Below are 17,453 nucleotides of genomic sequence, written 5' to 3' on the forward strand. Positions count from 1 at the left end.
GCTTTTGGCTACCCTCAGCTCCTAAAGGCTGCCTGCAGTTTCTTGTCTTGTGGACTTTCCCAAATTGGCTGCTTACTCCTTCAGGCCAGCGAGGAGACTCTAGAATGAATTTACTAGCAAGACAGAGTCTTGTGTGATGTTACATAATCATGAGAGTGACGTCCCATTGCCTTTGCCATATTCCATGGGTGAGAAGCAGGTTACAGGCCTCTCTCACACTCAGGAGGAGGGGATTACACAAAGGCGTGAACACCAGGAGGCAGGGATCATGGGGGACCACCTTTAGTCTGTCTGCTACATCCTTCTGTTGCTTTTCTTTATAGTTTTACAACATATATATGCATTACAAAAGAATATATTGTTTTTGAACTTTGTATAAATGGAATTTAACGTAGTTCTTCCTATACAACTTGCTTTTTTTACTTAACACTGTGAGATTAATCTATGTTGATGCCTATTCCTGTAGTTCATTCATTGTTCACTGCTGCACAATATTCCATTATATAAATAAACATTTTATCCATTTTCCTGTCACTACATGTTTGGGCTGCTTTCATTTTTTGCTGATCTAAACAGTGCTGCCTTGAATATCTTTGTACATATTTCCTTGTGCACATTTGCAAGAAATTCTAGGTAATACACCGTAGTGGCATTGTCTGGGTAATAGAGTATGGATATCTTTAGCTTAACTAATTAACTCCAAATTGCCCTCCAAAGTAGTTCTGATTTACACCCCCAGCAGGAGTGTTTAATAGTTCCAGTTGGTCTACATCCTCACCAAAATTTGCTATTGTCAGACTTTTAATTTTTGCCAATCTGATGGGTATGGTATGGTCTTTTGATGTGGTTTTAATTTGCATTTTCCTTGTTATTCTTTTAGTATGTTTGTTGGTCATTCATATTTTTTCCTGTGAAGATCTCTCTTTGGGTCATTTGCCTATTTTTCTATTGTGCTATATATATTTTTTAATGGTGGTTTTTAGATGTCCTTTGTAAATTTTGGATACTAATTCCTTTTTAGTTTTAAGTTTTACAAATTTCTTCTCCAGTTTTAGAACTGGTCACATTTTCTATTTAGATTCTTTTAATGTATGGAAGTTCTTAATTTTAATGTAGCTGAATTCATCAGTCTTTTCCTATATGGGTTTTGCTTTTTGTATCTTGTTTAAGAAAATTAAAATTATGACTACACTGAAGACAAAATTTTCTCCTATGTTTCCTTCTGAAGTTTAATGTTTTGCCTTTCATGTTTAGAGGTTTAATTCAGTGTTTGTAGATGATATGAAGAAGGGATCCAATTTCAGTTTTGTCCCCATACAAATAACCAGTTGTTCCAACACCATTCATTAAATAGTCTCATCTCTACCCACTAATCTGCTTTGCCAGCTCTGTCTTAAGTCACATTTCATATGTCCATTGTTCTGTTTCTGGACTATTAGACTTCTTTTTTTCTGTTTGTTACTGTCTCTGTTCAGTGCTGTCTTCATTTCTAAATGTTTTAACATCTAAAAGCCAGTCCTTCTAACTTGTTTTTGTTTGTGTCTTGTTTATTCCTAACTCTTTTACTCTTCCATATAAAGTTTACAGTCAGTTTGTCAGGTTCTTTGAGAAGCCTTGTTGAGCCTCTGATTGGTATTGCTTTAAATCAGTACATGTCTTTGGCATGAATCAACATTTTGCAATACAGAATCTTTCTATCCATGAATGTATTAGGTATATTTATCCATTTATTTAGGTTATTTTAAATATTTTTCATTGAAGTTTTATAATTTTCTCCATAAAGATCTTTAATCACTTTTGTTAGACTTGTTCCTAGCTATCTTATATTTTGTGGCTATTCTAAAAATTGCTGTTTTTTAAAAAAATTTTTTTCTCTTGCTAATCTATAGGCATACAGTTAACTTTTGCTTATTGATTTGTGTCTAGCCACCTTATGAAACTGTCTTACCAATTATAATTTATCTATAGGTTAAGTGGATGATCATTGTCTATGGATAATTCTGTTTCTTCCTATTTAATCCTTCTGTTTTTTATTTCTTTCCAACCTGTCTTTAGAGCTACCCTGCAGAGTTGTCATTGAATTAGAACATGTACATTCAAATGTCGCATGTCCCTGAAGGGCCATCATTTTCCTGAAGTTTCTGAGTCTACCCTAACATAATAGCTTCTCCCTCCTCTGAGCTTTGATGAATTCATTTGCCTGTACTGCTTTTTTGTCACTCACTCTGTTTGTGATGTTATCTATCTTTGTACATGTTATATCTTAACATTGTTTTCTGTTTTCTCTTCATAACACTAGCACAGTGCCTTGGGCCTGTGGGTACCAAAGATAAGTTGGTCGATTGAAATGTTTTCAGGCTACTTGCATTTATACGGAGGTTACCAAATAATTCAAGACAATATCTTGAATACTGTTCAAGATATTGAGTAATTCTTGACAAAACTTGAATAATTTGAATTAATATCTCCATAAGAATAAGTATGATGTAGGGGAAACTCATAAATCTATTATCCTGTAGCATATTTTTGCTGTGTGTGTGCTCTGTCTTCTCATCAGTGTCCCCATTATTTCACTGTGCTCTCTCCAGATTAACAACATAGCATATAATAGCAGTTGTTTGGCCATTTTTGGGGCATTTTTATTACATCTAACTACTCTTCCAAAGTTATTCATTTTTGTGTGTTACTCAGCTGTATCACCAGCCCTTGTTGAATGCTTAAAGGACATTATAATAAGATTAAAACAATTTTAAGTGATTAATCATGAAATATTACTGTGTTGAAATAATAGCATAGTAGTCACCAGAAATGGTGTATGACTTGGTTCATATAAATACTAGCAAGGGGCTAGGAGATTTTTTTTATTAACTAATGTGGTGCTACCATGTCACATAGAATTATTATTTAGCCATAAGGCTTATGATTATGTGGAATTTTTGACAATTTCAAATATTTGAGAGGTTTCATTTTTTCAGATTTTATTCATAAATTGAGACTTATTTTTATATCATACCATTTCAAATTTGCATGTTTCAGGTTTATGTGAAATGTGAGTGCATCATTTCTTATGAATAAAAATAGTTTTGTAGATATTAACTAATATTTTCATTTAATGCCTCCTAACTTATCTTCAATCATTTTTCTTTGCCCAGGTGCCATTAGGCTTCTCAGCTCCACTAGATGACCTTCCCCCAGTCCCCCACATGGTGTGCTGTACTCTGGAAAACCTGTATCTTCTGATGGGAAGGGAACTGGAAGATCTGGAGGAAGTACCTCCAGGAAATGTGCTAGGTAGGGTGGTTCTGTGTATTGTATCTATATTCTATTCTAAGAGATTACCTAACATATCACACAAATTCAGTGACATCTTTGAAGGAAATGACTTTGATCTCTTTTTTAGTTTGATTATTTTTTTCTGGTGTCCTTAGACGTTAACATAGTGCATTTGAGTAATTAGCATATAGATCAGTAACTTGCTGTGAATTATGGTAGTTCTATTTGAAAAAAGTACTGCTTGAGTAATCTGTGAATATTTATCCTAAGCTGGGGTTACATTTGTTTGGGAGCGAGAAGGAGAATTCCTGCTCACTCAAAAGTCAGTCTTGATGATGACTTAGTCATCAAAACTAAGATACTTCTGGTACTAAATTATTGGAAACTATTCTTATGTAAAGGTCTATTTAACTCATTGCTTTTCTTCCAATAATTTTTATCCATTGAATGTTGCTTTACTAACAGTAGTTATCAATTTGTATCTATAAATATTGTTCCTCCTCTCCTTTGTGTTTATTATGTGCTTGGCTTCTGCTCCTTGTGTCCTTAGTAGAACCCTAAAGTCTTAGATTAAGGAATTTCTCTTGGATTATCACAGCAACCTGAGTGTGTATGGAATGCTGTATCCCATTTTACTGCTGGATTCTGAACCCTTAGTTCTTGTGAGCTGTAGAGGTTTTTACTGGGTGATTGCTTGGGCTGAGAATTCTTTTTATGTTTTAGAGAAATGGTCTAGACTACTGGTCCAGGACAGCTAAAGATTTATCTGGAGTTTCTGAACTTTAGTCCAAGAAATTTGCCAAGGCATTTTGCCACTCCCTCACAGAGATAAATTTTTTTCTTTATTTTTTAATTCCTTTGGTGGGGGGCATGAAATTAGTAGAATTCCTAGCTTCTCATCAGTTACCCCTTCTTTTCTATCCCTTTGGAAAATGCCTTTGATCCTTAACAATTAATATAACTCTTTGAGCTCCCACAGCCAACAAAATACTTTATCAGGAAGGACATGGGAAGAAGAATGGAAAATATTCAATTTTTGTTTATAAGCCTTCCTTGGAATTACTGTTTTGCTCAGACTGAATCCAGTTTGTTTCTTAAATGGAAGGTGAGGTGGAGGATTTCCAATACAATACTCAAGTGAAAGAGAAGGTATTTGTTGAATGAATGGATTTTGTAATATCTCCTCCAATTAAGGCCCAGTATTTGTGCTCTTTCCCCAGTAGGTTGGGAACTTGACATGCAATAGTTTCTGGTTTCTTCTTTCTGTTTCTTGATTTCCATATGCTGTCCAGGACTGAGGTTAGGTTGTTTATAAGGAGGGAAACCATGTCTCTTTCATCTGCCTCCCAAGGCAGCCTTGACTCTGCCATCTGCTACAGGAGACCTACTACAAACTAAAAACTTTCTTTCTCTTGGAGAAAAGAGATATACCTCATTTTCTTTTACTGATCTTTTAAAATAATTGTGGGGTGCTGGTAGGAGCTGGGGTGATGGTGAAGGTGACTAAATACTTGTTTACCAAATTTAGCTATAAAACAGATGGATGCACCACTTTGGGACAAAATGGATTGAGGGGAAAAGCCCGATTTATTTCATATAAGAGTTAGGGTTATGTTTAGCTGCAGGTAACCAAAAAACCAACTAAGTAGTCTTAAACTTCAGTCGATAGGAAGCCTGAGCATAGACAATTCAGGGCTGGTGTGATAGATTTCCCATGTCATCGGAGAGCCAGCTTCCTTCTGTCGGCCTGTTTGCAGTCCTTAGCATGTGGCTTTTGACCCCATGGAACCAAGGTGGCTCCTGTATCTCCAAGAATCACATCCACATTCCTGGCAGGAAGAGAACACAAGAGCCAAAAGCCTTCTCACAGCACTAATGTTTTTATTTGGGAAGAAATGGCCTCTTAGGGACTTGTGTATACATTCTCATTTGTTGTAATTTTGTCGTATGGTCACCCCTGGCTACACTGGAGCCTGGGGACTGAGTATTTTATTCTTACAGCCTCTACAGTTAAGGCAAAGGATATTGGGGTTGTGAATGGCTTTTGAATAGCCAGTCTACGCTATGAGCCACCTTCCCCCGCATTTGCCTGGTGCTGCCTGAGGCCCTCCATTAAGGTTCTGTTTCTTTACATTGAGGAGGAAGATAGTCCACCGGAAGGATTATGATTGTAGCATTGAAGGAAGTGGAATCCAGCCAACCACTTTGACTTGCCTTTTGAATCGAAACACATAGTAATTGTTTTCTATTAATCCAAATCTAATCATGCATGACTAGAAAACATGAGTATACCAAAATTCTGGTCACGGTTTTGCTACTAACTAGTTATATGGCCTCAGGCCAATTGCATAACCTTTCTGGACTGCAGTTTTCCCAAATTATTTGGACTAAAGCAGTGATTACTAACATTTCTTATGGTAAATATAGAACAGCATTTTGAGTTTTTTTCTAAGAAGACTATTTATAGATTCCCAGGGCTGCTTTTATTGTATTTATCGTATACTCTTATATTTATCATACATCCTAAACTTTAAGGACAGAACACTAAATGGCATTGTATGGAGGACATTTTATTGCTGTAGATATACAATATAAACAGAATTGCATTTTGTACATTTTGGTTTATAAAATACAAACAAAATTGAAGTTTAAAACTGCCATTATATTATGGCGGGTTGACATTTCAGTGAGAATAGAATGAGGTAAAAATTCTTAGTGCTTATGTCATGAAAATCTTCCCTGGATTATGTCAGTATCCCTCTGGTTGAAAAAAATCATAAACTAGATTATCTCCAAAGTCCCTTCTAGCTTTAACTTTTCAGCCTTGTGTTTCTTAGAGAAAAATCTTATTTCAGTAATTAGGATATTTCCTTTCTTATTGTTCATTAGGAGGAACAGTAAATTTTTGATATGGTTACTTCATTGGGTTGATAACCCATTTGAATGGTTCCATCAGAACATCTTGAACTAGTTACCGGCCTTAGAGTCAGAATTACCTTTTTAGGCAAATTTCATTTGTTCATTGATTGAAAAACTGGAGCATATGTAACAGTAGCAGCAATTTCATAAGCCAGGTGTTTAATAAAAGCAACTTTTCAAAGTTAGGAGCAAATTTAAGGCAGGACAGAAGGGAAGGCCAGGGATTCTGGTATGTTAAGAGGTGAGAAGCACACAGTCCAAGAGGAAGCTAGCTGGCGGCCAAGGGTCGTGAATGCTGGGATTCCAGCCATCAGGTTGCTAGAGTGAGTTGACTAAGACCAGGTATGTCAGCACAAGTTTTTTTTTTTTAACTTGAAACAAGTTTGTCTTCTTGGTGGGGGTTGAAATGAAAAGAATAAGTTAGATGGCTGAATTTGATTGAACTAATCTATGTGTTCCAATTTTCTTTTGCCACATAATAAACCACCCAAAGCCTAGTGGCTTAAAACAAAGATAGCTTTCATTTTTTTCAGGAATCTTTGATTTGGGCATGCTTTGGTGGGACAACTTGTCTCTGTTGCGCATGGTGTCGGTTGAGGAGCTCAAAACCTGGATGCTGGAATTATAGGTTCTCTTCACTCATATGTCTGGCGGTTCACACCGGTTGTTGGCTAGGACCTTGGCTGGGAGTGGGACTTGGGCTGGGACATGTGACCTTTCCGTAGGGCTGCTTGGCTGTCTCACAGCATGGGGGTGAAGTCTGCAGGTGAGCCTCTCAAGAGGAAGAGCCAGGAGGAAGTTATATCAGCTTTTATGACCTGGCCTCCAAAGTCTTCGGCCTCACTTCTGCCACATTCTTTTTATTAGAAGTTAGCCACTACGACTGGCCGACATTCAAAGGGAGGGAACCAACTCCACCTTTTGATGGGAGACATGTCAAAGAATTTGTGGACATGTTTTAAAACGACCACACCACTAATCATAGATAATTTCTTGTTTCCTTTTATATTTTAGCAGGCCCATGACAGGACACATATTATAAATGAATACAGCAGTGTTTATAGTGATTAGGGCAGCAGCCCTGTAAACTCCGTCTTTTTTACTCTTGTTAACTTAGAGAAAAAGTTGTAATTGTTATTTAATAAGAGAATAGTAGAGAGTGGTATGACTGATAGCTATATGCATTTCACCAGAAATGATACTGAGTCAGGTTTATCAACTGCAGATGAAAACTTATGTTGGAGAAGGAAATGAAGACATTATGTGGCATTCTTGAACAGGTCAGTGTATATAGCAAAGTCTAAAGGAAAGTTTTTTATTGGCACTTGAAAATTGCAGATTTCACATTTGAACTCAGCTGTAACTTGCTTGGAAAACTTAAACTGACTGATAAGTGTGGAATAGATTTTGTGGTCTGGAAATAGTTGATTCAAAGTTTAGGATCATTTAATTTCAACCTGATGTTTGAAAAGTTGATATAGATGGGACCAGAGTTTAACACATGTTTAACACACAATAGTCTTTTGTTCAGTTCCCTACCGAGAATATCTCTAAAAATAAATGTTTGCAACAGGCTCCTATTAAAATGTGAGGGGAAATTAAATTAGAATTCCAAATCTTTAGCCTTTTCTTAGACACTTTGAGATCTCTTCCATGTGGTTAAATCTTTAAAATTTCAGGGGCATATTCTAAGAGAAAACAAGATATTCCTCTTTTCACAACATGAGGAAAATAATAAATATTAATTAGCCTTTTCCAGAACTGGTTTTAGTTCTGCCATGGTTGGTTGCTGGGTTGATAGGAAGTCAGTGTGGATTGAATAAAGTGTGTGTGTGTGTAAATCCTTAGTCATGTGCGGTAACTGAGGAGTCAGAAGCCTTTGAAGGGTTTTACTAGCAGATTTGATTTCATTTATTTCAAAGGAAATCCCAACAGTTTGTGACTTTTAAGCCTTTGTGATACTTTTATAATACTTTAAATTCACTTACTAGTGAATTTCTTTTAAGTATACTTTATTATCAACATTTCCATTTGGAAAGAATCTATTTTAATCAGTAAATAACCAGCAGCCTTACTAGTCACTTCTTAGTATTCATAATTTCAAATGATTTTAATAATTTTTCTTTTACAGACGATAATTGGATTTTATTCTCCTGTTTCCTAATAGTTATGTCTTAATTCTTTTTATTTTTACATTGCCTGTAAAAATATAATAGATAATAATAGCTTTAGCTGCTTTTCTGTGTAATTCTTTCCTGACTTTAAAGAATATACCCCGGGTATTTTAGATTCAGGTTTGCTGATGCCTGTTGATTCATATCTCTTATTTATCATGCTAAGAAAGTATTTTCTTTTTTTAAAATCAGGAACAGATAGTGGATTTTATTGATGCATTCTCAGTATCTGAAGACAAAGTTATAGAGCTTTTCTCCTTGCTATAGTTGATGTCATGAATTATATTTATTTTCTGATTAAGATGTCCTTGCATTCCTAGAGAAAAAACACAGCACTTGATCATTGCATATTCCCTTCATACACCATTAGTTTCAATTTAGTAGTGGTTTATCCAGATTTTTCTTGTATAATGAATACAATTGGCCATTATTTTCGTGGTATCATGGCAATTCCAAAATGAGAAGCTTTCGTCTTTCCCACCCTCTAGAGCTGCGCTGTCCAGTTGGTAGCCACTAGCCACGTGCGGTTATTTAAATTTAAATAGATTGGAATCAAAAAGCATGAAGAGTTTACTTCATCAGATGAACTGGTCACATTTCAAGTGCTCAGTGACCATGTGTGGCTAGTGGCTACCATATTGGACAGTGCTACTCTAGAGAAACTCCTATAGAATCTGATAATTATCTTTTCTTTGAAAGTTTTCAAATAGTTCATGTGTAAAATCATCTTGTCTAGATACATAAAATGTTTAATTCTTTTAATCCGGTATACTGTCTTTCTCATTACCAATTCTGTGTTTGTGTTTTCTTGCTTTATTTCTTTATTATATAAATTCGTCTGTTTTATTTCATGTAATTTCACTTATGTATGAATTCTAAAGGTTATGTTTTTAAGTTCTTTTTAAAAGATACTTTTCAATATAGTGTAGGCCATAGTAGAGGTCTATTTGAAAAATGCAGATAAACTAAGAGTTATCTCATACCATAGGGATAACCACCAGTCTTTTTATATCCTTGTGTATACATATTTTTTTTACATTGTGATAAAAATAAAATAACATAAAATTTGCCGTCTTAACCATTTTTAAGTGTACAGTTCAGCAGTAGTATATTTTTAATACAAAAAGTCATACTTTCTATAATGTTTTATAACCTGTATATTTTTCTCTTAGAGATAACCTCTTCTCTCAATACTTATAGCTTTTGTTTAAGTGCATTTGCTATAACTCCCAGAACAGTGTTAAATAGTGGTGCAATAGTGGTGTCTTATTCCTTACATTATAGGAATTCCTGTATACATTACAGTGTGTTACCATGAGATTTGATCTGGATAATCTTTACAATGAAAATAAAGTATCCTCTTGTTTCTATTTACTAGATAAATTTTTTAAATGTGGATAGACGTTGAGATTTATCCAGTGGTCTTTTCCACATCTTTCAGGTGATACATGTTTTCCTCTCTTGACCCACTTACCCTGTGAATCGCATTAACACATTTCCTAATATCAAGCCAGTTTTGTATTCCTGGAGTAAACTATTTGATGAGTGTATTTGTTAATAGAACAGTGAATTCAATTTGTTTCTAGTTTTGTTATGTAAAATATTTATGTTTGTAAGTTTGCCTGATCTGTAGTTTTCTGTATGTATTTATTTTATATTTGTGGAGTTTAGATGTCAGCATTATACCAGCTGTGTGAAACAAATTACGAATTGGGGGCTGATTTTCATTGTTTTTTATTCTGTGAAACAGTTTAGTGGCACAGGAATATTCTGGGCCTTAAAAAATTTGATATTAACACCCATGAAACCACCTATACCTGGATGGTTGTCAAGGTTGTGATTTGATGATGTTATCAGTTGTCCCTTTCAGGTTCTTTTTACTGTTCCTTATGTTGATTTTGGTACTTTGGGCTCTCATAGGTAATCGTATTTCCGATTGATTATCCAGTTCATTTGCATGGAGACTGGTATTAATATTGATTATAATAATGACATCAAAAATTAACATCTATTAGGGCTTACTCTGTGCCAGAAACTACTATATATTCAGGAGTGGTTATCTTGTTTAATCCTTGCCAAATGAGATAAATACATTTTTACAGATGGGAAAATTGAGACTTATAAAGATTAAGTAACTTTCCAAGGTCATGTAATAATATATATAGAAAGCTAGGATTTTTATCTGTTTCTGTATCTGTAGTTATGTAACCTTTTTTGTGTCTATATTAATTGGTTTTTTTTTTTTTCCCCCTTTTCTCTTGATCAGTCTTATTTGGTGGTTTGTTATATTGTGTCTTTCCTTATACCCTTAAAGAATCAATTCCTCATGTATTATAGTTTTTTTTGGTACATTAATTTATTTAGCATCTTTATTAAATCTTACCTCTTGCTTATGGTATATTGTTTTACATTGCTTTTTTTATTTAGAAGAATTGGTTCAGTTTTTTTCTTTCTTTTTCAAATGAAAGTATTTATGGCCTGAATCTTAGTATAACTTTAACTGGATTTCTTTAGTTTTATATGCATTATTCTCTTTATCATTACATTTTTATGTGTACTCTAATTCAATACTTTCCAACCAGTGGACTGCAGTTGCACTTTACAAATTCGACAAGCTGTTGATCCTTTTAGCCCTTATAGCAGCCGAGCAGGTTATGATGAGATGGCTGGAGTCCCCTGGCTCTTACCTCAGATCGAATTGTTAACATATGGTTTGGTAAAATGCTTATTCTGTAGGTTAAAATGTGTCTGTTAATCCTCATTTTCACTAACTGAAGTAACTGGCTATAACTACATAACTTCTTTTGAATAGGTAGATTAATACAGCTTTATAACTTAAGAATTTTCTATTAATAAGCTCATTGCCTCTCTAGACATTATATGAGAACAAGGATTATTTGATGGGAATTTTCTTCCCCTCCATCTCCAAAAAATGTATTCATTTTTACTCTTAAATGGCACTTACAAGATAGAGACCAGATTGTCAGAGGAGATGGAAGCAAGAGATAATTGAAATAGTTTTTGCTGAAGCTTGTCAGTTAAAGAAAGGAGCAAAATGGGATAACAGTTTGAAGGAATGGTTGGATCAAGAGAAAGAAAGAGAGGAAGAGGCGAGTGAGGGAGAGTATGTGTATGTTTAATGAAGTTAAGTTATACTTGTTTTTCAGAGTGAAAAAGGTCGTGAAAGAGGAAAGATGAAGGAGGCAGTGAAAAATTGAAATGATTAGTGGTGTAAGGTATATAGCCTCTCCCAACACAGCAGTGTGGAAAACATGACTGTCTGATGAGAGTAGGAAGGTTTGGGAAGGAATGAGATTTTGAAGCATGTGATAAACGCACGGAGAAGCCACAGTAAACATTTGCTGGCAAATCATGAGATTATACCTTGACTAAATGAAATTGCAGTGAGGCCCTGAGAAGAAGTGGAGACAGGAAGTCCAGCGAGTATTGCTCAGACATGGAAATATAAGATTGGCCCGAGTAGAATACCAGTCAGGAAGGTACTGCAGGCTATTCTTAGACAGTTTGGAGCTGTGTCAGGTGTAAGCTTGGAGGAAATACCGCTGAGACCATCTTCTCTACAAGTGTTAGGTCCTCATGCCCTCTGGATAGCAGGGAGGGGCCAGGCTTGCCTGCCATAGGGCTACCTTCTGTAAACTCAGCTGATAGGCTTGTTGCAATTTCTTCGTTTCCATTTGTGTTTTCGGCCCTACTAAACCTATCGCAGGTATAGTAGTTGAAAAAGTGAACAGTTGTATTTAGAAATTACACATAATGAATGTACTACAGGTCGTATTCCATTTCAAATGATATTGGAAACATACTTGTGAGTTATTATCTGCATAGTTGTCATGCCAACCCTGGGCAGGCCTGGGAGGCCAGATCCTGGAATTTAGCTAAACTGATAAGACACTAGCTGGTCAAATGTCAGATATAGGAAGCAGGAAAGAGTGGGTGGTAATAGGTCAAACAAAGGTCAAGTTCAAGAAACTGATGGTGAGACATTTGACCTCTGTTCTTAATATTTTTAATGCATGACAGAGTGGGGAAATAATTTGCCTTTTGTAAATGGTTTCATGAAGGTTGGGAAGATATCCTTGATGATTCACACAATAGTCTTGTTGTGGGCAAGGTCAAATTTGATTTTTTCCCAGCAACAACCAACTGATTGTCAAGAAGGTCAAGAAATATACTCTTGTACCCCTAAATTGATACTGTACATTTGGAGTGCAGTTTGGCACTGTATATCAAGAGTTTTAAATATAATTATATCTTGAAAAATAATTATATCCTTTGACCCAAAGGTGCTACCTTTAGGAATGATTCAGAGGAAATAATTAACATTGTGCACAAAGATTTGGCTATGAGGATATTTGTTATAGTTTTGGGGGAGAGGGTAAATGGTTAAATAGAATATTTTTTTGAAGTTTTCAAAAAGAAAGGTATTTCTTCAAAGACTATGAGGATAGTTTGAGGGAGGCTGATTTTGAATGATAGCAGAACTATGGATTTTTGAGTGGTGGCAGTAATTTTGAAGGCTCGACATCTCTTTTGGTCTTTTCAGAAAAGATGAAGTCTGTGTATGGTTTAGAGGAAGGTGATGATAGAGGGAGAAACATGTTTCTAGTATAACCTAAAATGTGGCAGACCCATGAGATGTGCAAGTAATCAAGGAAATACATTTTAAAATCACAAGACATCATTTCATAATCATTAGAATGACAGAAATCTTAAAATCTGGCAATATCCTGTGTTGTAGATATGGATCAGTGGAAATATTTATAAATTGTTGATGTAAATTGGTACAACCACTTTGAAGAATATGTGACCCCAAGATGCAACAATTCCACTTCTAGGTGTATATCTTAGAGAAACTTTTAAGTCTACTCAAACAACGAAACATGTACAAGAATGTTCATAGTAGTACTGTTTATGATAGCAAAAAAAAAAAAAACAAAGCAAAAAAGGAAACCTAAATATCCATTGACAGAAGAATGGATAAGTAAATTATGATGCATTCATAAAGTGGAATATTATATATGAGTGAAAATGAACTGCACTATATATATCAACTTAGGTCAGTCTCACAAATACAATGAATTTAAAAAACAAGCAAGTTGCCAACCATTTATATAAAGGTTAAAAACATGTAAAAACTGTATATTGTTTAGGAACAGATACATATGTAATAAAAAAAAGAAATTCATGAAAAGATAAATAGCAAGTTCAAGATACTAGTTCTCTTGAGAGAGGTTATGATTGGGAAGGGGTACACAAATATTAGTCATGTTCTCTTTCTTCAGATGAGCAGTGGGCCTATGTTGTCTGTTTTATTTTTCTTTTTGCTTTTCTTATATTTTAAATATCATCTAATATACTTTTTTAAAGGTTAGAAGGGAAGGCAGTGTTAACATCTTTCCTTGACGTTGTTGGTGCTGTCTTTTAGAATTTATCCCATAGAATCGATTGGAGAAGTGGAAGGTGTGTGGATTGGAGACAGGATACTCTGGGTTAAAAGTGCAGCTGAGCCATATTTTAGCTTTGCAGCCTTGGGAAAGGTACTTAACCTCTCTGATCCTTAGTTTCATCTTGCATATGAGGATAATAGAAGGCAGTGGGATGATGCCTCTTATTTTGTTTCCAAAAATATCAAAAGACAAAATGTTAATTAAGTAACGTGGTTATTACCATTGATTTCCATGGGAAATATTATCATTAATTAATAGACTGCCAAAAGTCACACTATATAAAGAAAATTAATCATTAGTGAAGCACTTAATTTTGAAGATTAAAGAACACTTTTCTGACTTAAATGTCATTTTTTTAAATACAGTTCTTGTTTTCTCATTAAAAAATTCAGAAGACCACCATAAACATTTTGGAGGAAAGTACTCTGTTCTAGTGAAGTCCATCTGAAAAACGTCCTTTGACAATGTCTGTAGAAAAGAAATCATGTGCTCTAGCTGTTACGGAAACTCTTTCTCTGACTCTCCCTCTCTTTCCTCGTTATTTAAAGTTACAAAGAAGCAAAACTTTTGGTAGCTTCTTCAGGAGAAAGCTTGAGATAGCAGAGATGATAGAAGGTATTAGTTAACCAGAGAAGCAAGGCGGAAGGGTTGAGTCCTTGAAGCTCCTGAATTGTCAGCATTGACATGAGAGCTCCTCTCCACGTTTTGGGCTGGAACTTGACTCTGGAAGTAGACCTTTTGGAGACGGGGGAGTGGCTGAGGCAGAAGGCTGTGGCCTGGAAGTTGGAGGAGGAAGAGAATTTCCTACTGAGAAGCCTGTGTATAAGCTTGAACACAAAGTGAAGAAGGAAGCAGATGGTAGTATTGTCCCGGCTTCTTCAGTGAGAGGCCAGGCCACGTGCCTGCTTGATGAAGCCATGAGCTGTGTGATGTAGACTCAGAGTTAAGGTTTGAATTTGTTTTTGCAAGAAGTTATTAACTATGAAAATGGGTATATATTCTTCTAAAATGATATTCTGAAAAAATAGTGATTCGTAAATATAAAGCACACCACAAAATTGCAATATAATTTGTTTCTTAAAGTAAAAGGAAGTATATTGATTGATTTTTTTTTTTTAAGCTGTCATTTGCAAGGGAAATCTTTAGTTGAACCTCTAGGCATTAAGAGCAGTAGGAGCTACAAGCACCTAGGTTCTGCCCGGGAATAAAATATATTGTGGCCTTTTAAAAAGCACTTGGCTTTTTCCAGTTTTATAGGTGGAGGAGGAGAGTCAGTTCCCCTTTTACTAGGGGAGGAAGTCCCTCTCTCCTTTGTAGGCGGATACTTAGCTCATAGCATCCTAACATTTCACACAGGCTGATTTGGGGAGGGAGACTGACTGCAAATTCCTTTAGGACTGGGCCTCATAAGTCTTTACACTTGGTTGCTCCTGGGGAAGATCTCTTGAGTGTTCAGTGAGTATTGGTTGCATGAATGAATCGATGAATAAGATCACTGAGCTTAGGTGGGGGAAATATGAGCAGCCAGAGCTACTTAGTGTTCATCATTTGTTTCTTCAAAGTTCAAAATATTCTCAGGGACAAAAGGAAGTTAGAAAGTGTGGAAAATATTTCTTTAGAAGTGAACACATTTGCCTTTCATTATAAATATTCTGGAATTTTGTAGGTGAGAGCAAAATCCTTTCTTGGTCTGAACGTTTTTCATTAAAGGATATCAGGATAGTGATGTTTTAATGTGATGAGATTGTCCAGGACCCCAGAGCCAAGGTGATGTTATCACTGGAAATTCTTTGTTTAGCTCACATAGTACACAAACTAATTGCTTCTTCCTCCCCTCATTGTGTCCCAGGTGTTCTGGGAGGCTCACAGGTACATCCTGGGCTGTTTGATGTTAGAGAAGCAAAGTTATTCTGAGTCTCAGCTCTTTTCTGTTTGCCTTGGTCCACTCAAGAGGAGAGCGTTATCCTAAGCTTCGTACGGCCACAATTGCCCCCAAGAGCCATTTAAAGTCCCTTTCCAGTCACCTGAGCTGAGGGTGCTCCCAAGGGAAGGCAGAGCTCAGTTGCCTCATGATCTAGAGAGCTTGTCTGCCCTAGTTGTTGTTTTGTATAGTATTCTCAGAGGTGTGGTGTATAGGGACTTCAGCTCCACTGATACTTGCCCTCTTGTTTCTCCTTATTGTCTACCACATACTTTGGCAGTTGGACTGCTTCTTGCATCGGTCTTTGAATGTTTTATGTTACATAAATCTCGTGTGCTCATCTGTGCTCCTTTAGGGCGTGGACGAGGTTACCTTTAAGATAAATATTCAGGTTTATTTTTTTTCCAGATGTGTTGCTGTTTTGCAGCACAGTTTATCACATAAACCTTCCCCCCCACGCCTGAGTTTTACTCCTATTTCATCATTGTTAAATATCCACAAATACTATAGTCTGTTCTGGGCTCTGTTTTCTATTCTGATGTATTTGTCAGTCTATATTGTTTGGTTTTGATGGTTTCAATAATTTTTAAAATCTGGTTTATCACTATTGCTTCAATTATTTTTTGGCTGTTCTTGGACATATATTCTTCCCTATGAACTTGAGATCATTTTATCTCATTCCAGTACATTAAATATCTATATTAAGACATTTTATTTTACATACAGAAGTAAATCATGATCACCTTCTTTTACTATAAAGCTTAGTAATATGGAAAAAACTAGGTAAGTTACCTTCTTAGGGGTAAGTACTATAGGTGTTACCAGTGTAGTTGTGTATTCTCCCAAACTTCTATCCATGCATAAACACACATTCATATATACACAGGTTCCTGTAGTAAGAAATAATTTTATTTGTGTGAAGTTATAAGTTCGTTTGGGAAGAATCGACGTCTTTACCATATTGAGCCATTTCCAGTGATAGGGAGCTAAGGCGGAGCTGCGACTTAAACCCAGCACAGAGTTGTTCTGGTCTCCTGACTTTGTTGGAGACTTCCTACCTGGTCGTTTTGAACAATTACCTTTATACCAGTACTAGTCTTTTTTGGGGAGAAGCCCTTCTCATTTTCATTCCAGGTCTTTCGTTGTGGGCCCCAGGCCTAGCTGTCTCAAATTGAGCCAGCTGGGAGCAGCCAGAATTTCTTCTTCTGCCCCAGGGTTTTCCCTGAGACAAAGACTTCTGCCCTTGGCCTTCTTACTCTGGGGTATTTGTGAGGTCCAGGATCTCTTAGTTTAACTTCTGGAGAAACCAGCTGCTCTCTTAGTGGCATAAATTAATTCTGGTATGCCTGGGTGACCTTTAATCTGGTTCCATTTTTCAAAGTTTCTAGTATTTGTTTTTGTGTGTGTGTGTGTGTGTGTGAGGAATATCAGGCCTGAGCTAACATCCGTGCTAATCCTCCTCTTTTTGCTGAGGAGGACCGGCTCTGAGCTAACATCTATTGCCAATCCTCCTCCTTTCCCCCCCCGCCCCAAGCTCCAGTAGATAGTTGTATGTCACAGTTGCACATCCTTCTAGTTGCTGTATATGGGATGCAGCCTCAGCGTGGCTGGAGAAGCGGTGCGTTGGTGTGCCCCCAGGATCCGAACCCAGGCCGCCAGCAGCGGAGCATGTGCACCCAACTGCCAAGCCATGGGGCC

General features: G+C 36.2%; 1 protein-coding gene across 5 annotated transcripts in view; it reads left to right on the top strand.

The window, feature by feature from the left end:
• The window catches only part of EFL1 (elongation factor like GTPase 1), a 129,207-nt gene that overhangs the window by 43,759 nt on the left and 67,995 nt on the right, over positions 1-17,453 (top strand). For all 5 annotated transcript variants that reach the window (XR_015551651.1, XM_087429033.1, XM_004431997.3 and 2 more), the window contains one exon: positions 3,153-3,291. Coding sequence is in view for 4 of the 5 variants with exons in the window: in XM_087429033.1 (XP_087285159.1) it covers positions 3,153-3,291 (139 nt within the window). In the remaining variant the exon portion in view is untranslated. The remainder of the gene's footprint in view (positions 1-3,152; positions 3,292-17,453) is intronic.

Source organism: Ceratotherium simum, chromosome 3, assembly GCF_057802395.1.
Source record: "Ceratotherium simum simum isolate JZ-2026a chromosome 3, ASM5780239v1, whole genome shotgun sequence".
NCBI lineage: Eukaryota > Metazoa > Chordata > Mammalia > Perissodactyla > Rhinocerotidae > Ceratotherium > Ceratotherium simum.